This window comes from Scardinius erythrophthalmus (assembly GCF_964197995.2).
Source record: "Scardinius erythrophthalmus genome assembly, chromosome: 16".
In the NCBI taxonomy this organism is placed as follows: Eukaryota; Metazoa; Chordata; class Actinopteri; order Cypriniformes; family Leuciscidae; genus Scardinius; species Scardinius erythrophthalmus.
The window spans coordinates 4,497,240-4,519,202 of NC_138236.1; the positions used below are offsets into that span (position 1 = coordinate 4,497,240).

At 34.8% G+C, this 21,963-nt stretch overlaps 4 protein-coding genes across 12 annotated transcripts in view; 3 read left to right on the forward strand and 1 right to left on the reverse strand.

The window, feature by feature from the left end:
* The window catches only part of plekhg4b (pleckstrin homology domain containing, family G (with RhoGef domain) member 4B), a 56,967-nt gene extending 44,983 nt beyond the window's left edge, over positions 1 to 11,984 (forward strand). For 2 of the 5 annotated variants that reach the window (XM_081388092.1, XM_081388090.1), the window contains exons 18-23: positions 70 to 240; positions 323 to 500; positions 3,202 to 3,318; positions 5,200 to 5,454; positions 8,402 to 8,604; positions 11,272 to 11,982. In XM_081388092.1, coding sequence (XP_081244218.1) covers positions 70 to 240; positions 323 to 500; positions 3,202 to 3,318; positions 5,200 to 5,454; positions 8,402 to 8,604; positions 11,272 to 11,277 — 930 coding nt within the window. In that variant the 3' untranslated portion in view covers positions 11,278 to 11,982. Of the gene's footprint in view, positions 1 to 69; positions 241 to 322; positions 501 to 3,201; positions 3,319 to 5,199; positions 5,455 to 8,401; positions 8,745 to 9,439; positions 9,503 to 11,271 lie in introns of those variants that run through there. The other 3 variants (XM_081388088.1, XM_081388091.1, XM_081388089.1) reach the window with 3 other exon arrangements.
* Positions 11,592 to 14,599, reverse strand: LOC308704034 (uncharacterized protein). 2 transcript variants are annotated; one of them, XM_081388094.1, is made up of 6 exons: positions 14,416 to 14,599; positions 13,805 to 13,980; positions 13,368 to 13,487; positions 13,168 to 13,224; positions 12,994 to 13,095; positions 11,592 to 12,284 (listed from the first exon to the last, which is right to left on the reverse strand). In XM_081388094.1, the coding sequence occupies exons 2-6, from the start codon at positions 13,967 to 13,969 to the stop codon at positions 12,186 to 12,188; spliced, it is 543 nt and encodes a 180-aa protein (XP_081244220.1). In that variant the 5' UTR covers positions 13,970 to 13,980; positions 14,416 to 14,599; the 3' UTR covers positions 11,592 to 12,185. The 2 variants fall into 2 exon arrangements, with proteins under 2 accessions (XP_081244220.1, XP_081244219.1); XM_081388093.1 differs by lacking the exon at positions 14,416 to 14,599 and adding an exon at positions 14,223 to 14,413 and having other exon boundaries at positions 11,683 to 12,284.
* On the forward strand, positions 14,467 to 19,778 carry LOC308704035 (uncharacterized protein). Of its 4 annotated transcripts, none has more exons than XR_014031762.1 (8): positions 14,563 to 14,645; positions 15,697 to 15,751; positions 17,310 to 17,472; positions 18,597 to 18,698; positions 18,794 to 18,850; positions 18,945 to 19,071; positions 19,239 to 19,358; positions 19,443 to 19,778. XR_014031762.1 is itself a non-coding variant. In XM_081388096.1 (8 exons), the coding sequence occupies exons 3-8, from the start codon at positions 17,314 to 17,316 to the stop codon at positions 19,470 to 19,472; spliced, it is 555 nt and encodes a 184-aa protein (XP_081244222.1). In that variant the 5' UTR covers positions 14,563 to 14,645; positions 15,697 to 15,751; positions 17,310 to 17,313; the 3' UTR covers positions 19,473 to 19,778. The 4 variants fall into 4 exon arrangements, 2 of the variants coding, with proteins under 2 accessions (XP_081244221.1, XP_081244222.1); XM_081388096.1 differs by having other exon boundaries at positions 18,945 to 19,031; XR_014031761.1 differs by lacking the exon at positions 15,697 to 15,751 and having other exon boundaries at positions 14,467 to 14,645.
* A 1,989-nt stretch (positions 19,779 to 21,767) lies between these two features.
* ptdss1a (phosphatidylserine synthase 1a) overlaps positions 21,768 to 21,963 on the forward strand; it is a 28,901-nt gene continuing 28,705 nt past the window's right edge. Inside the window, exon 1 of the mRNA XM_081389310.1 lies at positions 21,768 to 21,792. The gene's annotated coding sequence lies outside the window, so the exon portion shown is untranslated. The remainder of the gene's footprint in view (positions 21,793 to 21,963) is intronic.

The window sequence follows — 21,963 nt, forward strand, 5'->3', positions numbered from 1 at the left end:
GAACTAAAACCCCCTGAGTGACATGATTTGAGAGCGGCTGATACATCATTTCCTGTGTTGTGTGTTCAGGTCAATCTGAAGGAGCAGGGCCAGCTTCGGTGTCAGGATGAGTTCATTGTTTGTTGCGGACGCAAAAAATACCTTCGTCATGTTTTCCTGTTCGAGGATCTCATCCTCTTCAGCAAGACCAAAAAGATTGAAGGAGGATATGACATCTACATCTACAAACAGTCATACAAGGTACATAATGTGATGTCAACTTCTGTTTTATCCACAGAGTGTCTTGCGTCAGTTGTGAGGTTGAACTGTTGTATCCTTTCAGACAGCCGAGATCGGAATGACAGAGAACGTCGGCGACAGCGGGCTGCGCTTTGAGATCTGGTTTCGCCGGAGAAAATCCCAGGATACGTTCATCCTACAGGCCAGTTCTGGAGAGGTGAAGGCCGTGTGGACCAGCGTCATCGGAAAGATCCTGTGGCGGCAGGCCTTACGAAACCGAGGTCAGAAAGAGTGGCTTTTAATGGGACGAATACAGTACTGTTCCTTTAAGCAGTTCCACTACTGCATACTGAACAAAACAATGATATTTCCAACATTATTCTTTTTTATAATAAAACAACATCAACAAAAACATTGTGAATCTTTAACTACATTTTGTCAGATTTTTGTCAGTAACACTCATGAATTCGGGAATTCGTTAGAATGATTCAGACTAGGGCTGGGTGTTATGATGTTGATGTCACAAGTCGCACGGGTATATTTGTGGCAATAGCCAACAATACATTGTATGGGTCAAAATTATCGATTTTTCTTTTATGCCAAAAATCATTGGGATATTAAGTAAAGATCATGTTCCATGAAGATATTTTGTAAATTTCCTACCGTAAATATATAAAACATTTATTTTTGTGAGTGAATGAAGCACAATCACCAACATAAATGGACAACTTTAAAGGCGATTTTCTCAATGTTTTGATTTTTTTGCACCCTCAGATTCCAGATTTACAAATAGTTGCATCTCTGCCAAATATTGTCCTATATCCTAACAAACCATACATCAATGGAAAGCTTATTTATTCATGATATACAAATCTCAAATTCAAAAAATTGACCCATGTGACTGATTTTGTGGTCCACGGTCACATATCTTAACCACGGTATAAAATGTCTAGAGATTTTTGCTTTATTAGAGATTTTGCTATATCAAGGTATGTAAATATATAGATACTTTAGAGTGATGAAATGCATGAATGAGAACATAAAGAGCGGGACGTGCTTGATGTTAAAAAGTATTATAAGCGCAATATATCCTGAAAATCTGCATTTGGGATTTGCTCGACCTTAAAAAGTGTTATTAAGCACAGTAAGCAGTGAAAAAGGACACAGAAAGCCACGTCTCTCAGCATGCCATCACAAATTCAGTTCTCTTTCACGTCTTATTGCGCTTGAATGGTTGAATACACACGCAATTATGTCTAAATGCCCATCGTGTGGAATATTCACATAAACACAGCCGGTTATGTCTCAAGTGAAAGTAAACAGTTGTGTATCAGTGTAATAGATCAGAGCGTTTGGTCTTAAAGTGACAGCAGCCTAATATACCTGACGTTCTGTGCCATTAATATGGAAGCTTGTTTCCGCCACTGAATAATAAACAAATAATAAATAAATAATAATCGCGACTTTTTATCTCACAATTCTGACTTTTTTTCTCACAATTGCGATATATCAAGTCAGAATTGTGACTTTTTTTCTCACAATTGCAAGATATGAAGTCAGAATTGTGAGAAATAAAGTCGCAATTCTGAGAAATAAAGTCGCAATTGCGAGATATAGTCGCAATTGCGAGATATAAAGTCAGAATTGCACGATATAAAGTCGCAATTGCGTGTTATAAAGTCAGAATTGTGAGATATAAACTATTCTGAGGTAAAAAAAAAAAAGTCTGTCTTTTTTCCCCTTAGAATTGGACTTTATATCTCACAATTGTGAGTTTACTGTATATCTCACAATTCGTCAGAATTGCGAGATATAAACTGGTAATTGCGTGTTATAAAGTCAGAATTGCGTGATATAAAGTCGCAATTGCGAGAAAAAAAGTCAGAATTCTGACTTTATAACTCGCAATTCTGACTTTATAAGACACAATTGCGACTTTATTTCACGCAATTCTGACTTTAGGCTATATCTCGCAATTCTGAGAAATAAAGTCAGAATTGCGAGATGTAAACTGGCAATTGCGTGTTATAAAGTCAGAATTGCGTGATATAAAGTCGCAATTGCGAGAAAAAAAGTCAGAATTCTGACTTTATAACTCGCAATTCTGACTTTATAACACTCAATTGCGAGTTTATTTCACGCAATTCTGACTTTGTATCTCGCAATTCTGACTTTATAAGACACAATTGCGACTTTATTTCACGCAATTCTAACTTTAGGCTATATTTCGCAATTCTGAGAAATAAAGTCAGAATTGCGAGATGTAAACTCGCAATTGTGAGATAAAAAGTCGCAATTATCTTTTAAAATGTTTTATTTTGTGGCGGAAACAAGCTTCCATACATTAATGTGAATCAAACAAAAGAGAAAATACTTTACTGCTCTTTACTGAATAACTTTTTTGAGCTTTTTTAAGACTATGCAATATTTTATTTTTACTTCATTTTTATTACATTTCTTTACTAATTATAACTACATGTTAAAATAAACCTATTGTACCTGAAAAACAATGTCCTATTGTTTGTAATTGTATCCTTTTTTTACTATTTCTAATAACATAAATTAGATAAAATAACACAAAATATCTATATTGTTATTGTGGAATAAAATTTCTCATTTTGTGAAATAAAAATCATATTGCCCACACTTAATTCATACTCATCGACTACATCAGCTCATAAGAGTCATTCGTTGGAGAATCAGACTACGCTCATTTCCTTTACTAAACATTGAGCCGTGGCAGCGTCTCTCCTCTGAGTAGCAGAGGAAGCCCTGGTGTCTATTGTTCACAGCATTGCGGCCTTACTATAAATGCATTGTGGGACATTTTTGTCTCTTGTGTTGTTATAAGGAGCTGAAAATATGTTGCAATAGATGTTAGGAAGAAACAATGTGGTATCAAAGCCCTTTGCATAATACACTCTGTTTTTGTAGATGGTTTTATATTTGTCTAATGCATGTGTGTGTGTGTTTTAACATCAGAGTTGCGGATGCAGGAAATGGTTTCTATGGGAATTGGAAACAAGCCGTTCATGGACATCAAACCCAGCGACTCTGCGATCAGCGATCGAGCCGTCGACTACATAATGAAAGGGTCAGGTAAGATGTCTGCATCAGCAAGACATTAACCTCATCATCATCAGCATCAATTTATGAAAAAATGTATATCCAATATAATAATAGCCAAGTCGATTAAAATAAAAAAGTATTGTTCATTTTGAAAATGTATTAATAAATAATATAAAATAATACATAACATATACTACTTTAATAATATATTATAAAATAATATTTAGTTATGTATGTCCATATATATATATATATATATATATATATATATATATATATATATATATATATATATATATATATATATATAATATTAAACCTATACACTGTATATATAAAAGTATAGGGTTAATAACTATTGATGAATAGATTAAAGCTGATATGAAAAGTGTGTACACACACACACACACACACACACATACATATATATATTATACTTTTAAGGAAGAACAGTACTTTTCATATCAGTTTTAATATATTAAAATATTAAAATAATAATACTAAAACATACTTTTAAGGAAGAACAGTACTTTTCATATCAGTTTTAATATATTAAAATATTAAAATAATAATACTAAAATATACTTTTAAGGAAGAACAATAATTTTCATATGTTTTAATATATTTATCAATAGTTGATTATTAAATTCTAAACCTAATGGACAGAAGACACAGGCACACAGTCTGAAATATTTATTGAACGTGGCCCATATTCCCACATTGACTCGTCCTGTACGAAGGCATATTTTTAGAATCAAACATCAAATCACAGCTGGATCCAGCATTTGATCGTTGAAAAGCCTTTGAGCTGATCTTTAGTATGCGGGACATTTCAGAGCAGTGTTATCTGGAGAACAGATCTGCCCTCTTACTTTGGCTGTTAGCGTGTGTTTATTCACTTTACTGTGTCTGACTCAGGTCATAACTTGTGTCGTGTATCTGGGTGACACGTCTTGGGCATTAGAAGCTTTTGAATGTCATGCATCAAATGTTATGAATGACTGTTGTGTAATTTGGCTCAAAGCAGCAGAAACCACACAGACAGCTGACATTCTCTGCACTTCACTGCCCGCAAAAAACACTGTTCATTCTTTATATTTTCATTTAGTTGGACAGCAAAGAACACATATTCTGTGCATAAACATTAAATTATCTATTAAAATTGATTCATGATGGTACTTAAAATTGATGGAAATTGTCCTGTGATGTGACTGTGAAATACAGAAACAACATACAGTATCAAAATGTTGATATGAATATATTGACATTATTAAATTGCAGGGAAAATCTATAGTTTACAAATCCTTCTTAATATTTAATCATATAAAAATATATACAATTTTTAAGCTTGTAAGTCATTTTTAATATTTCGATTTAGCTTTAATTAATTTTTATTTCAGTTGTAGTATTAGTAATTGTTTTATTTAGTTGCCAAGGCATCATTTCAAATTTTTCAAGTAAGTTTAAGTTTTTAGTTTATTTGATTTCAGCATACCTTCTATTATTAAAAGTTAATAGTTAAACACTTTATGTGGAACTACTTTAGCATTCATTAATTCAGTCCTGCAGCTTAATTAAAAGGATAGTTCACCCAAAAATACACAAAAGAAGATATTTTGAAGAATGTGTGTAACCAAACAGTTGACAGTAGACATGGGGAAATAAAAATACTATGGAAGTCAATGGGGTCCATCAACAGTTTGGTTACACACATTCTTTAAAATATCTTCTTTTGTGTTCAACAGAAGAAAGAAACTCATACAAGTATGGAACAGCTTGAGTGTGAGTGAATGATGACAGAATTGTGGTTTTTGGGTGAACTATCCCCTTTAATGTATGGATGCACAGGTGAATCTACCTGAGAGCAATGGAAGCCTTCATCTGATTTCCGTCCATCTTCCGTCTCTGCAGAGTCAAGGATGCGGGCGTCCATAGCGGTGTCCTCGTTCGACCACACCACGCCGTTTAAGAGACCTCACTCCACCATTTCCAACAGCAGCTCGTCGTCCTCCAGCAGTCAGTCGTCGTCCTCTCTGCTGGGCTCTCTGAACCTGCACCTGTACCCGTCTCACCCGCTGCCCGGATGCCCGTCTCTGAGCCACTGGCCATACGACTGCATCGAAGAGGACGAGCTGGAGCACGACTCCACCGTTCAGTCCTCCATGAGTGAGTCGCTCTATAGCTTTGTGTCTCCATGAAAACAATCGCATGAAAACATCATATTTCAAAATCAAATGCAAAAATAATTAGCATTAAGTAAATAGACTATTTAAAGGAACCGTAAGAAATGTATTTCAATTAATCATAAAATGGCCCGATATGTCACTAGACATTAAGAAATCATGTTCATTTCAAATACTTATATCACTGACAACAGTAGTCCGGCCAGGATATTGTCATTTAAAAGTGAAATTGCAGCCCTCAAATGATGTTGATGTTGTCATGTTGTGTTTTGGCCTGATGCCCCACCCTCCACCCATCTACCAATCACGAAGTCAGTAGTGTTTCGGCATCCGGGTTGCCAGCTCTGCTCTAGTTGGAAACTCCTTGTAGCAGCCTACGTTCCTGCTGGATCCTGCAGCATATCTGGCAACCTCGAGTCAGGGGGGAGGGGGAGGGGATACTCCGCTCTACAGTAATTTGAAAGTGATTGCAGTACCAGTTTTGGCCACAATCTTACATACGGTTCCTTTAAGGTCCATTAAGAATTTGTGCACCGTGACATTATTTTCATGCCAATTTAAGCACATTTTCCCCTAAAAGTGTATATATATATATATATATATATATATATATATATATATTAGTGATGTCAAATTGATTAATCACAATTATTATTCATATCTAACATAAAAGTTTGTGGTTATATACACTGTAAAAAGTGAAATTAAGTTTTCTCAACTTAAATTATCACATTTTTCACGATAAAACGTGATAATTTAAGTTGAGAAAACTTAATTTCTTTAGGTGTTACCTATTGAAGTAATTTTTTTAAGTTGATCCAACTGTTCACTTTTTACAGTGTAATATATGTGTATATATATGTGTGTGTGTGTGTGTGTGTGTGTGTGTGTGTATATATATATATATATATATTATATATATATATATATATATATATATATATATATATTCACACAGACACACACTGTAACAGAAAGTTCACCGAAGATGAGCTTGATGAACCCAAGTGCAGTTTTAATAAATCCAAAAGTGAGCAGATACACATTAAACAAAGACTTGACTTGGCTCGACTTGAAACATGAACAGAAACTCTCCAACAGCGGATTATGCTGAACATAACTAGACATAGGAACAATGAAACATGAGGGCTATTTTTACACAAAGTCTAATAAGAAACAACTGAAAGCAATGAACCACTGAGAAAGTGACAAAAACATCCAATCAGAACATGACAATGGCAGGATAACATGAGGAGCAAGGGAAGCACATGAGAAACTGAAAGCATTACAAAATTAAAGACATGAAATTATAAAAGTGAACCAAATCCCAAAACAGACGTGACATAAGAGTGGCTCCAGATGCCCTAGTGAAACACCCACCCCAGTCCATGAGGGCGGAGGAGCAGAGGCGGTCCCGGGAAGGGGAACTGGACCTGGATCACGGGGCGGTGGCGGTCCTGGGCCGTGGAGCGGAGGGTCATGGTGCAGACTGCACGGTTCCTCCTCCACAGTCCTCACAGTAAATGAGGAACCACTCAGCAATAAGGCAAAGTCTATATACTGAGTATGCTATAGATGAGAATGCTCATCTAAACCAATTCACATCATTAAAATCCACAGAATTTTCTCAACATACGGGATGATTTCTCTGGCTGAAACGCAGGAGAGGAACCGCTGGGTCCAAAAGTAAACAGATAGTGACAATAATCAAAGACCTGGCTTGGCTTACCTTGAAACGTGAACTAAACAAGAACTTAAATATGAAACATGTATTATATAACCACAAACTTTTATGTTAGATGTGATTAATAGTGATTCATCGATTTGACAGAACTAATATATATTAGTGGAGTTCATCTACAGTCTAAATTCATCAACAGGATGTGTCATCTTATAAGTGTGTGTGGTGGGCAGAATGTGTGTATGAAGAACAGATAAAACTTCATACGCGCTTTTCAGACAGGATGTCTAAAACAGGAAACGCGCCCCTCTCTCTGTGGCGGTGTTTCTTTGGTACAATGGAAGCCAATGGAAACTCTGAGGGACCGAATATATGCGGTTTCACTGGGCAGCCGAAAGATACACCAACTAAGACAAATATAGACAAATAACACTGAAAGAATCTTTTGATTCAGATCTTTTGGTGATTTTTAGACAAGATTCTGTCCAATTTCTCCTCCTGTTCTTGACTGAGTGCAGTATTTGTGATTATTATATTAATAATTTTACTTGAAAACAAATGCCACTTGCTGTAATATATATATATATATATATATATATATATATAATATTTACTATGTATTAGATATTATAATATTGTTATATACATAAATATATTCTATTCATTATACTCTATTGTTAAAAGACTGCATTTATTTGATCAAAAATATAGTAAAAACAGTAGTATAGTGAAATATTGTTACAATTCAAAATACATTTTTTCTATAAAACCTGATGAGTTAGTTCAACTCAAACCGTTTGAGGAAACCGATTGCCTTAAATCATTTAAGTTTATTAACTTAAACAATTTAAGCATAAAAAAATATTAGACTCAATAACTTTTTGTTAAGATAACTTGGGTAAATAAAGTTAATAGTACTAATTCCATTCAGTTAATATAACTTAAATCTATGAAGTAATGTATTTAAAAATATGATTTATATATCCATTACTCCAGTGTCACATGATCCGTCAGAAATCATTCTAATGTGATGATTTGCTGCTCAATGAACATTTCTGATTATTATCAATGTTGAAAACTGTTGTGCTGCTTCATTTTTGTGTGGAAACCGTCATACATTTCCTTAAGATTCTTTAATGAATAGTATGTTCAAAAGAACAGCATTTATTTGAAATAGAATCTTTCGAAACATTATACATGTCTTCACTGTCGTTTTTGTGGATGTTAACGGTGTGTTGTCCGTGTGCAGTCAGTGACAGTGCGGAGAGCTCGTCCCAGTGCACCTCCAGTGTCCAGCGTCAGCCTGCTGTTGTGATGGAGAGTTACACCAGTGACGGAGGCTCCTACCTGTCCTCTCACACACCGTCCCCATCCCCGTCCCCGTCTCCACCCAAACTCACGTCCTCCATCCTCTACCACACAGAGACCCAGAGCAGCAACTTCATCACCGCGGTAAGAGTGGACGTGAAGACATACTGAATGTGTGTATTTCTAATAAAAAAAGTGGATGGGAAAGTGGTATATGAAGAGAATCTAGTTTGAGAAATGAGAAAATAAGAAATTCTCATTTTGAAAATGGAAATGAACAGACTTTATTTACCGAATCGGTCTCAAGACTTACCCATGTATATTTATTAAAAGGTGAAGAATTGCCATAATGTGATTTTTGTAAGTCCTCCTTGACTGTAAAGCATGAAGTATTTCCTGCTTTCATTTATATTAGTCAACATTTTTATTTAGAAAGTACATTGATGGATTTTTTATATCAAATTGGAATATTTTATTGGTATTATTGGTATAATAATAATGTTTTAACTGTAAAGTGCCTGTCCCAAGCTCAAGGTCGTTGTACAGATACATAATAATTCAGTTATACTTTTTTAATTTATTATTGTTCTTGTTTTTCTTTTGTTTGTTTGTAGACATAATATTGTAAAATTAACTGAAATATTATTGTTATTGTGATTTTTTATTTTATTTTATGACTCTTGAGTTTGCAGTGAATATAGCTTTTGATGCTGAGATGGCGTTAAATTATATCAAAAAAATAATAATTCACATGACACCTACTTACTTTTCCAAACTACCACACAATGTTGCACCTGATGTTAATATATCAAACGAGACAAAAAAATTAGTATTATTAAAGTTTTAGACGAGCTAAAATAATGTCAAAGATCCTCCTTTACTGGTGTCAAGCATCGCTATTACTATTCCTCGTGATTCCAGGAAACTTGACTTCCTCTTGTAGTTCATCTAATTGTATCTGACATGTTTGTTTTACCAGAGCAAGACTTCTCATTGCCCATTGGGCCTCTCGACTCTGGTCTGAATCAAACGGTTTAGATCAGTAAGTAACTAGTCTGAAGTCACCTGTGTGATTCCTGATGCCTGTTCCCCATTAACGCATGAAGCTGACGCAGAGAATCCCTTTGCTTGATGTCGTCAGTGTGTTGGGCTGCATGTGTGTGCTGGGTTTCAACGGTTGTTCTTGGTTATTTTCAACTTAATGTGCATGTACAGCTACCACAGACAATAACGTCATCCCTCCGTGTGTTCAGACACGTTTACAGCAATGCAGAAATCTGAAGCGTGAAGTTTGTACACCAAGCTTTTGAGAGTCGAAACTATTGTTTTGGAGGAACTTCTGCTTTTGCTTTGACGTTATTGTCTATGGTGATGAACCTCATGTTGAACATAACTGTTTGTTCCCCTGCGATGCACATGCACTGTAATGCATGTGTGAGATTCTGTGGTGTCGAGTCCTATTTGTGTCACGGATTTTATTGTGTCTAAAGCAATAATGCACAAATATCTCTTTTGGGGAAGAAGGACAAAATAATTGAATTGTTAAATACACAGCACAATACATGTGAAATTGTGCAGCTGACGTCGATCATGCTGCAAGATTCTCCTCCACGCATTTGAACAAATGGCGTTCACGCTGACAGCGATTTGCAGCATCAAAGTGGCAGAAAGTCACTGATTTTTAATGGCAGTTTTTTTTTTTTTTTTATTTGTGGCACATGAGAGCAATTTTTGATGATGCCGTCTAGTGACTTTCCAAATACAGTTGTAATTTGTCACTGAGCAGAAGCTACAGATGCACGGTTTTGTAAAACAATGACATTAAAAAATGATATTTTGTGTAATGCTGTGATTTGGAAAAATTTTAATCATTTGTTGGGGAGTTGGCATCTGCATAGAAAATAAAAATTATTTCAAAAAGCTGTAAAATTACTTTTTGCTCTGAAGATTGTTTTTTGAGTGCGAATCAGTAACCATAACGTGAACACAATTTAAAAAATAAAAATCTCTTTCCACATGAGTTTTCATTTTAGACCAATTAAATATGACTATAAAATAATGTTTTTATTGTGATTATTATTAAATACAAATATTAAACAAAAAAAGAAATATATTGCAAGAAATATTTTATATAATTTAAATTAATTTAGATATAAAAATAGTATTTCATAAAAAATATTCCAACTGTACAGTTGTTACACTCACTGGGAAGAAAATAAAAGTCCCAGTGCAAAAATAAAAAGTTTGTTCCTTTTTTATATATATATATATTTCTTTCAGCAAAAACAATTTGTTTGTTTTAATCTCTGCCCCCAGTAGATATAAAAGAACATAATTATTCATACATAATGTTAATAATAGACATGTGGGATTAGTTTTGAAGCATTAAAGAAAAATCCATAATTGCATTTGTGACAGTATTTCACAAAATGAGCAAGAAGCTAAATAGAAATGTAGTCATTTATGCTTCTAAAAATAGTATAGCAGTGTTACTAATAGTCCCTTTCAAAACCTTGCCCCTATTGTTAAATCTGAAATGACAAAATTGTCACAAAAATTTGTTATCAGGAGAAAATAAAAATGATATTTTATAATATAAAAAACAGTAATACAGAATACCACTTGACCCATCTTGCATCTCAAAGCTGGTCCCAGGCCTGAATAAGCCATATTATGATATATCATGCAGCCCATGCAACCAGCAGTTCCCATGATCGCTGTGAGTGTGAACGCTTCTAATAAAGATCAAACTCTTAGCAGAGACTTGCACGTCAGGCGTTTCTAATAACTTGTTTTATTTTGTTTTTCCAGCTGTGAATCCACTGAGATGGAGAGATGGGAAAACAGCTGTTGGACTGAATGTTGGATGCTCGATATGCACTGAGACATTTCATAACTTCTGATAATCGTCCAGAGCCTCACCAGTGCTGGTACGTTATTGGACCGGGGCGACAAGATCACGGATGTAAATTATGTCAAGCGTTTTTATTTTTACGTTTTTCACTTTAAGAAACATGATTTCACCGGCACAACAGAGACTTGCTACGAGCCGCAGATTCACCACTCGACATTTGACTGATCTGTACAAAGCGTCTTTAAATAGTTGAGAGTACTGGCACTACTAATAAAATCCATTGAGGATTGCATTTTTATTAAGGACTGAGTCCATCTTTTTACTTTGAAAATAAAAAATAAAACGGTAAAAAAAATGAAAGCTGTATTGAATTCTGTAATTTATTAAGATGGTGTTTTATTAACTCAAATTCATATGTAACATACAGAAAATACATTAATTCAGTGTATAAATGTGAAAATATGTACAGAGAAATGATATCCAGCTTTACGGGTAATAAAATGCTCAAACACAATAAACAAATAAAGCTACAAGCAGCTGTTATGAGGGTCAGAAGCAGAGTCTGTGCTTTAGTTCTTCATTCTTGCTAAAGAATGTTATGAAATACAAGAACTGTTGTATTTTACTGGAATTTACTAACAAGTCCCATTAAAAGTCAAATCATCCACATGTGTTCGTCACTGTTATACGGCTTCACGACTTCAATTCCCACGACTGAATTTCAGAAATTGCATCATGAGTAAGTAGAGTTTAGCTGTAGCTACTGCTTCTTCTTCTTTTTTTAGTTCTTTAATTCTATTATTGTTGCTAAACCTTCTGAGAAACGATGAGCTCAAACGGCACAGAGATGAAGACTGCGAACACAGAGGCGTCACTGTTTATGGTCACGCTTCTCTCTGTAAAACCAGTATATCAGCACTGCAGCGATGAGCATGTCCATCAGAGTCACACACAGCACCAGCACCTCCATCTGCAGGACGCAACACACACACACACACACACACACACACACACACACACACACACACACACACACACACACACACACACACACACACACACACACACACACACACACACACACACACACACCTATAACTCCTGACAACAATAAACCAGCACAAATGTCAACCTGGATCAATACATGCTTTTCAATCCTACAGGACCTGTAAAGAACATGTTCAGGCCATATATGACCTCAAAATAATAAGTTATATTTTGCATAAAGCCTTTTTTTTAAAGATTTTCATATTTATTTGTTATATTGCCATCGAGTTATGCTTAATTAAATAAAACAACCCATTATACTGCAGTCATTTTTATGTGCATTATTGTCATGAAAACAATGTCACAATGCTAATAATCCTTAAAATAGGCTTGATTTTCTTTTTGCTAAATTCTTTATTTTATACTATAATTTTTTTACTACATTTTAAAATGATTTTATTTATGTGTTTGATTATATATATATATATTCTCCCCTTTTGTTTTGAGTCTTTAGTCTTTATTTGGCACATTTATCTCTAAACTGTAAATAATCATAAATGTTGACAGTACAGTATTGCAATCAAATTTGAAAACATGTTTTATGCATTTAATAAAACAAGATGAAAGACCAAATGTGAAGCACAAATGTTCATAACAACAGCGCAAGAATTGATTCGAATTATTAATTCTACCTTGTACTGGATTTGATCTACACCTGGATGAAGGTCAACAGCTAGAAGAATCACTCCGACCCCAGACACCACCAGACATGAGATGTTGGCGATGAAGCAAGTCTGTTCAAAATAAAACTCTTGATGAATGCTTGTACTTTCCAAAGACGGTGTTTGTTAAATGCACACACTAACCTGCAGAAGCCCGGGGCTTTTGTACAGAAGATTAGACAAAGTTCCAGCCACGACAAACTGGAAGACAAAAGGAAACAGCATTTTGTTGTTTCAAATGGTTAACATTGATATATAAAGATTATTGTACGATTCTGTAACATTCCTGCATGTGCTGCACAATGAAACATTTTCATAATATTACAGAAGCAAATGAAGCTCACCATTATTCCAGTAACGATTGGCACTCGGAATAAGGTCAGTAGATTATTATTGATAGCGAATGACGCTGCAAACACCACCCCTATTCCAAAACTCAGGATCCCACTGGACATTTGCACGGCCTACAGCAGGACAACAGTAATAATAACCTTTACAATCACATTTTTTATGTTGACAAATTCTAAATTTACAGGCTAAACTCAGCATGGGCCTTCAGCTGTTCTCACTTTATTAATTTATTTATTAATTTTATTAGCCAACTAGAACACACTCTTAGAAAAAAATGGTTAATTTTATAAAGAACTCGAGGGTTCATGCCAAAAAGGTTAAGGAGAAATGTCTTAAATGATTGCATAATCATGTTTAGCAGGCTCTTTTCTTCTGGTAGCTCAACTAAAGGTCAGTAAATGCTGTAAAAGCTGGTGGTGTTCTGGGTTACCGCGCAGGTGGCGGGTCCCTTCCTCAGGAGCCCGTGCAGGACTGGCACTTTGCCCGGCAGAGCTTCACTGGCGCGGTAATACTTGATGAGCGGCCCTTCATCATCTCGTCTTCCTCCTGCTGGGTCCTCGTGCCGAATCTCCATCGCAATATCTGCTTTAGCCATGTTCTCAACCACTGCACGAAGACAAACACACTCAAATCAACTAGCAGAAATATAATCCCATTTTACCATAAACCTGTTCAAACTCGATATTGTTTCATTCACTTTTCCATAAAAGAAAACGCATTGTTGTTGTTGTTGTTTTCATGTTAAGTCCTTTACCATAGACGGGTAACAGTAACCCAGAATTAAACGTTGGGGAAAAGCAAATAAAACAAATATGAATTGAATAGAAGTGATTATTAAGTTAGCCTACTGATCATGTCTGTTTTTAAAAATGTATGAAACTCTCATTAATGTGTATTCACGCTTCTCTGCTGAATGTTGTAATATTAATCGCACAGTCATTTAAATGTTCAGTTTTGTAAATATAATATTCACAAATATAATCGTACAGTTCTTCATTAAAAATACATATAAAAATGAAAAGCTTCATGAGTTCATCTTACCGAGCCGAGTCTGTCTTCCGTATTAAAGTCTAGAAAAGAGCATAGTGTGTCACTTTAGTGTTTTTTTTTTTCTTGGTAGCCAACAAGCCACTTTCATGTGGTTGGTCCAAAAAAAAAAAAAAAAGGAACTGTGATGTGAGAACCGATGATGTGAGCTGCATTTCTCAAAGAAACTTCTGCTATCTGAGCAGAAACTTCATAAAGCCTTCACACACTATATTCTCCAGCTGGTAAGACAATTTATTTACCACTCTTTACCTGAAACACAAACCCCTCTTATAGTGAGAGTCAGAGAGGTCAGGCAGGCCTACCCTGAGAAAATGGTAACTTAACCTAAACGTGTGATTCAAGCTTACGGCTAAATGAATGGATTTAATTCCAAAAATGTTTTATTTAACATTACTGAATCAACCTAAATAGGTGACACATACAAAACTATAAGATTACTGCGTTGTTGATGCGCTGAGTTTTATTAGACTGTCCGATAACGCGGAATTTTTTTTTTTATATATATATTAGCTATATGTTGCATATTCACCTCAGACTTCCTGTAAACACGTTTGAAACTGGGCATTTTCTAAACTGTGGTTGGGTTTGTGTCATTTGAGACACTTTTTTATAGTTTTTTAGTGGATAAAGGCTATTCCTAAAATGTAGTTCATGGCTAAAATTATGTGTGGCGTTTTAAGTGAGAAGCAACTGACAGACATGTTTATTTTTATCCAAACTAACATGCTCTGACTATTTTAATTCATTTATGATAGGCTATATGATTCTATTTAACTCTTTTATTACACTGCCAAACATGATTTTCTTCCTCGGTTCTCCAGTGCAAATATCTAAACATTCCTAAATCAAGATGTTTATGAATGAAAAAAAAAAAAAAACGTTTTTTTGTTTAAGGCATTCTTGATATAATTAAATAAATCAATACTTGAGAATCAAAAAATGATTGAAATGAAGTGAGTTTTTGCTTCAAACTAAAATACATATGGGGTGTTTTCCATTTTTCTGACACCATTGGAAGATATTTGTTGTTTAAAGCATACACTTCATTTTGACAATTTGTTCAGTAAACAAGACTTAATATCTGATGTCATTTTGCTTCTCAAGTAAATGTATCTTGATTTAAGAATGTTTAGATATTTTTACTGGAAAAGACAGAAATACATATAAAAGGAACTTGTGGAGGATCCTGGGCATTATGTAAGCCAGGCAAACTGTAACTAAGTAACTGGAAACCTTGAAAGCCATATATATGCTGTTTATCTTACCTCACAGAAAGGTACATATGAAGGAGGCGTTTAAAAAAGTCTGTGAGATTTTCACAACAATAGTGAGTAATAAAACCATGTTTTGCTGTTTAACCCTCTGGTGCTTTTTTTCCATTTCAATGAAATGATTGTACTAGATTTTAGTTTGATAATGTCTTTTTGTTATGGATCTGTGAAGGAGAACTCAAATGCAGGATGACAATTAACAGCTTTATTGATAAACAGATAACACGACGAGGTAGGAGAAGGTAGCAATCCAAACAATAGGTAGAGATGAGACAATGCCAACAGCAGAGCAGCAGATGTAATGAGGTATCCGTAGGCCGGAGTGAAGAAATGGCAGATCAGAGTGAGACCAGAGGTAACCAGCTAAAGCCAGACAGGAACTTCTTACAGCTTGACTTCTTACAGCTTGACACTCAGGTATCTCAGGCTCAGAACAGGGCTGCTTGCTGGACAGGACTTGGACAGGACTGGACCAGGACTGGAACAGGGAAACAAGACAGAGCCAATGGCAGTAAACAGAGCACTAACAAACTTCTACAACAAAACACTAACGACTTAAGAGGAACGATACTGAGACACATTAGTACTCTGAAGTACAACATTTAACGAACTGGCAAATACAAGAGGGAAAGAGCAAACATATAAAGGGAGCTAAGAACATGAGGAACAGGTGAGCACACTCAGACAAACAAGGACTTAACGAGACGACAGGTGCTAACACTCAAACAAGGACTCAACTAAACAAGGGGGCGTGGTAACGGGAAACAAGGAGGAAGGGACAGAGGAGCACATGGCAAACACAAACAAAGACACAGCCATGTGTTAAAGCACAACACAAACATAGAGACATGAAACAAAGACAACACAGACAAAGCTGACAGGGCAGAACCCTGACACTTTTATTTAATTTTAATATTTTTAGAGGATTTAATGGTACTCAATTATATTTATGCAGTAGTTATAATCCATTTACTTTTTTTGAGCTTAAACTTAAACTATCATAAATCTGACCAGACTAAAGGCAGTTTATTACTGAAGTGAAAAAAAAAAAAAGTTTAAAAAGTGACCTTCAAAAAAGTTTGACTTTTATTGCTATGAAAAATGCACAAAAATACCATTTCCAGTTTTTATATGAAATAGATATTTTCCAAAACGCGTTTTACTCTAAAAAACAAACAATCTAAACAAGCTGTGTTCCAAATTTGAGGTTGATGTCGCAAAAAAATAGCTTTCAGTAAGAATCTGTTTGTGCGCAGTACCAAACGTTTCCACTAGGCCATTTTTGACCACGAACAATACAAGTGTGACTATTTTTTTTCAGGAAAATTTAACCTTTTCATGGTTTTTGTGTCTGTGTGTGTGTGTTCACACAGCAAGTGTCAAAACCTTAACCAAGTTTCATACCATTCCGATAAAGTAAAAAATGAATCAATAAATTTATAAAAAATACTTTTTTTTCTGTCGAACGTGGCCGAACAGCACCAGAGGGTTATTATTAGTCGTTCTGCTTCTGCCAGCCGACTTCAGTCTCTCATTCTGTCCTCATTTGAACTGCTGAAAGTTGGCACATTCATTTGTGATCCATTATGTAACAATATTCTTTTCAATTGACAGAAAAATGCGGTACACGTTTAAGCCGGATGACTGCATGGTCATCAGCATTCCTCTGGGAAGCATCAGGAGCATGAGAGAGGGCCAGCTGATGCCCGAGAAATTCACCTGCATCTTCAAAGATGCGTACAAGGTTTTTCTGAAAGGACGACCAAAGGAACTCGGGGTAGGCCTATACATACCAAGATTTAAATGCATAATAATGTCAAATACAAATGTCAGATATTCATTTATTTAATTAAGGGGCTCATATTTTTGTCCCAGAATTTAGTTTATTTGTGCATTTTTTATCTTTATTTTTCTAAACATATAAATTCTCTACTGTCTACCATCACTGTGGATTTTGATGTAGTCAAAGTTGTGAGTTGATTTTAGTTTCGTTTTAGTTGCAGCGACACTCGTGTCGACAGAATAGATTATCTTGAAATACATCAGGTGATGCATAACAGAAAATAAACAGGAATTCACTACTTTTTTTTTTTGCTGCTCTTGTTTTTGCTGCGATATCTGGGACGTTTCATGAGTTTCAGTGGTATTTCTGGCCTCATTGCTGGTTAATTTGTGACCCTGATTTCAACAGATTAACATTTATATGTCAGTTACATGACTAGAGTTTCCCATCAAAGATAAATCTACTATATGCAAAAATACATAGGCCTATTATAATAATATACCCATTTTTATACACGCAGTGGGGACCAAAAGTCTGAGAACACCAGTGAAAATGCTTCTTTCCATTTCAATTTAATACATTTTTGTATTTGGTGTGTTTCTCTTATGCTGGAGCTGCATGAACAAAGCTTGATGATTATGTTTTTTTTGCATGATTTGAGGATATCCGATCGTCTGTACAAAGAGTCATGTGATCAATGACATTCATTTACTTACATTTCATTAATCACCTAGAATCTAAAATATCTATAAATATCTTAGTTTGGTCACACTTTAGTTTATGGCCCATTTCTCACTATTAACTATGACTTTTGCCTCAATAAACTCATAATCACTGCTTATTAATAGTTATTAAAGTATAGGTATTGGGTGGATTAAGGGATGTAGAATGTCATGCAGAATAAGGCATTAATATGTGCTTTATAAGTATAATAAACAGCCAATATCCTAGATGCATGCTAATAAGCAACTAGTTAGTAGTGAGAATTGGACCCTAGACTAAAGTGTTACCCTTAGTTTTACATTTGGAAAATGTTCATGATCAAATTGATCTCAGACTTCTTGACTATATGTATTTTTATGAGAATTATGACTGCATGAATGTTGTTGATGTTCTAGGCGGCTCAGCTCAGCATTGGAGCGTTTGTCATTTGCATCGGCATCCTCCTTGCTCTTGAATACGATGGGTTTCATTTAGTGTACACCCTACCTAGTGCCCTGGTGAGAGTATAGCAATCATGTTTCTATTTATCACAGCTCATTTTTTATGTGTAAGTTTTTATTCATGTAAACACACATACATCTCTGTTATTTAGTACATTGCAAGTGGCATTCTGTCATTTGCTGCGGGAAAGTCTCCGTTCATGCCCGTGGTAAGTGATCACGGGACAAATATTATCCAGAACAAATAGTTTTTGTTATCATGATGGAAACTGAATTGAATCATTTATCTTCTTGTTCTGAAAGGTGAAACTGTCCTTCGTATTCAACGTTATCAGCCTTTTCTGGTCCATCGCAGCTATAGTTCTCTGCTCGGTGATGAGTCAAGGACCGGTAGGCCTACAGGATATTTATCATTCTTCACACATAAACTGTATGACTTACAGAAGCCAGAATTGGAGCGCTATGCATATATCTCATTGATTTACTTTATTTTTACAGTATAGAGGGAGAGACATGTAGCAAACCTGCACTTACGAGCTGATGTTAATTATCATGTGCACATTCATTTATTCATTTATTATTATTGTTTTCCGCCAGAACATTTTAGTTGGGCTGACGGTGGTGATCTGCGTGTTGTGCGGGCTGGAATTGATTCTGGCCCTGGTTCTGATCTACTGGGAGAGTAAAGCCATATGCAGACCTCATTTCAACACACTGGTAAGTTTTCAGTTTAAATCAACAAAACATGCTGAACTATCAAACACTTTGAAAACTCTTTTATTTTTCTTCATTTCAATACAGCCCTTGATCACTATCAAGCAAGACGTTTGATTGGACAGTGAGATGGACACACCTTGACGTGTGGATTTCTCTGTATTTCTTTAATTGCATCTGAATATGTATATAGATGTTTGTTTAATGCCCTTTTGTCTGAAGCTCAGCTGGTAGAGCGTTGCACTGCCGTGTCGACGTCATGGATTTGATTCGCAGTGAGCGTATGAATAGGGCAAATGTTTATATTGAATGCAATGTAAATCGCTTTGGAAAAAAGTGTTTGCCAAATGCATACATGTAAATATACAATGATTAATTTTCTATGTGATCACTATTAAAGTACTGTTTTTGAATTTCTCTTCATCAGTTTGTGCTTTGTTTCTGTGCAATAATGGATAATCAATTAAGCTACTGTATTTGAAACACACACACACACACACACACACACACACACACACACACACACACACACACACACACACATTGTATTAAATATATTTAATTTCTTTTCATAATTTTTTTATTTATATTAATTAAAATGTATTTAAGAAATTATGATCATTTACTTTTATTTGCAAAAAAATATTATTTTTGTTGTTTTAATAATAAATACTAGCTAAAAAATCATCAAATACTAACAGTACAAGAAAGTAGGGTTTCATTAAACGATCACTGAACTGTGAAACACATTTGCTGCTTGTGTTTGTGAGTTCTTTAGTTAAAACCACAGTTCCTGCCGTTGACCATGAAGATGTGTGAAGTTCAGGGGGCGTTACAATATGAAAAACAACCACAACAGATTCTAATGCAACAAAATAATCATCAAAAATAAAATAAAACCCCATTGTGCATCAGGCCTGTTACCTGCTCGATCACACCTATACGTAAACATACTTCATACGTCCAGTGGTTTGCAGAATTTTATTCTACCTTAAATATAACTCGAGCCTAAAAAAACATCTCGCCACGTGCAAATGACCTCAACAAGCATGTGCACGCTTCAGTCACGCTAATGCCTGAACGCCACTGCTTTACAGTGTTGGGGAAGTTACTCATCAAAAGTCATTAATTACTAACTAATTACATCTTCAACAGTATTTTCTCTAAAAGTATTGCATTACTTATTAGTAATTGCTTTCTAAATCCCATATCAACCTCAAACAGGACAGACGTGAAACTGCTCTTTTAATACTTTCAAATAAATGATATAAAATTACACAAATCACTCTTGAACTGACCAAAGTATTTAAAGGGAGAGGGTTACAATAAAAATATGCATTTTTTTAACATTGAATGTTACATTTTGATAAACGTTAAATCCACTATTGTTTTATATATAAATATTTTATAGTCAATACAGATTTGATGCAATTACATTAAAAGTTACTATAATTAAATTTGGGAAAAAATTAAGAGCAGGGCCATACGCAGGGTTTTATAATTACAGAGGTCACAAAAAGTTAGTTTGTTGACATTTGAAGGCCAAAAAAATGAGATATTTAAAACCTTTAAAACCATGTCAGTAGCATACATTACTTGTCAAGCACAGCCCGATAACATATACTTAAACATGATAATCTGGTTAAATGTTGCAATGAATGATCCACAATACAAAGTGATATACAGAAAGAGTTTAATGCTGGTGCAATATCAGCATTTTTGGAACTATGATGACCAATTGGTAACACTTAATAAGGTATAATAAGGTCCTATTAGTTAATGTTTGTTAATGTATTACCCACCATAACAATGTGCAATATATATATTTATTTGCAATAGTTATTATTCTTTGTTAACATTAGTTAGTAAAAATGCAACTGTTCATTGATAGTTCCTATTAGCTCAGGTCTATTAAATAATATTAACAGATAGCCTACAACTTATGATTTTAATAAAGCATTAGTAAATGTTGAAATTAACATCAACTATTAACAAATGCTGAAGACGTAGGCCATATAATTGATCATGTTAACTAAAGAATTAAATAATATGAACAAATGGAACCTTATTGTAAATGTTACCGAACAATAATCAAGAATCAGGACATTATCGAGGGGATGGTTTAGTCCAGAATGTAAAAATGTTTAGGCCTAGTAAGTGTAAACCACTGTTTTTTTTATTTTTAAGCTATTAAGTTATTAGTCGATTAAGTTAAATAGCCTGAACACCAGAGAGAATACAAAAATCTGAATGGCTGTTGGAAGTATATGCTGTTCAGAAACAGAAAGTACCACTGGTGCTTTGTTTACGGGTTTACCAGGGTAACATTCAGCGGCTTCTGTCAACATCCGCCTACTTTGATTTGATTGGTCATCATGATCTCAAACATTTTGACATGAATGAGTGGTGTTTGAGCGCTGACAGAACAGATGAGAAGGTTGGTTATCTTGCCGTTGTGCAATATCCGTGCAGCACTAAAGTAGAGTTGTTATTATTAGTCAATTATTTCACAACTTTTATTATACACCTGCTAACCCTTACTTTACTTTTTCAAAGGAAAAGTAATTAAATTACTGTAAGAAATTACTTAGTAATGCATTACACCCAA

Coding starts and splice junctions, on each gene's coding strand:
- LOC308704034 (XM_081388093.1), bottom strand. Junction 13,225..13,367: donor CAATCGTTACTGGAATAATG/GTGAGCTTCATT, acceptor TTTGTCTTCCAG/TTTGTCGTGGCTGGAACTTT. Junction 12,285..12,993: donor TAGATCAAATCCAGTACAAG/GTAGAATTAATA, acceptor TGCGTCCTGCAG/ATGGAGGTGCTGGTGCTGTG.
- LOC308704035 (XM_081388095.1), top strand. CDS start 17,314: ATGCGGTACACGTTTAAGCCGGATGACTGCATGGTCATCAGCATTCCT. Junction 18,851..18,944: donor AGTCTCCGTTCATGCCCGTG/GTAAGTGATCAC, acceptor TTGTTCTGAAAG/GTGAAACTGTCCTTCGTATT. Junction 19,359..19,442: donor GACCTCATTTCAACACACTG/GTAAGTTTTCAG, acceptor ATTTCAATACAG/CCCTTGATCACTATCAAGCA.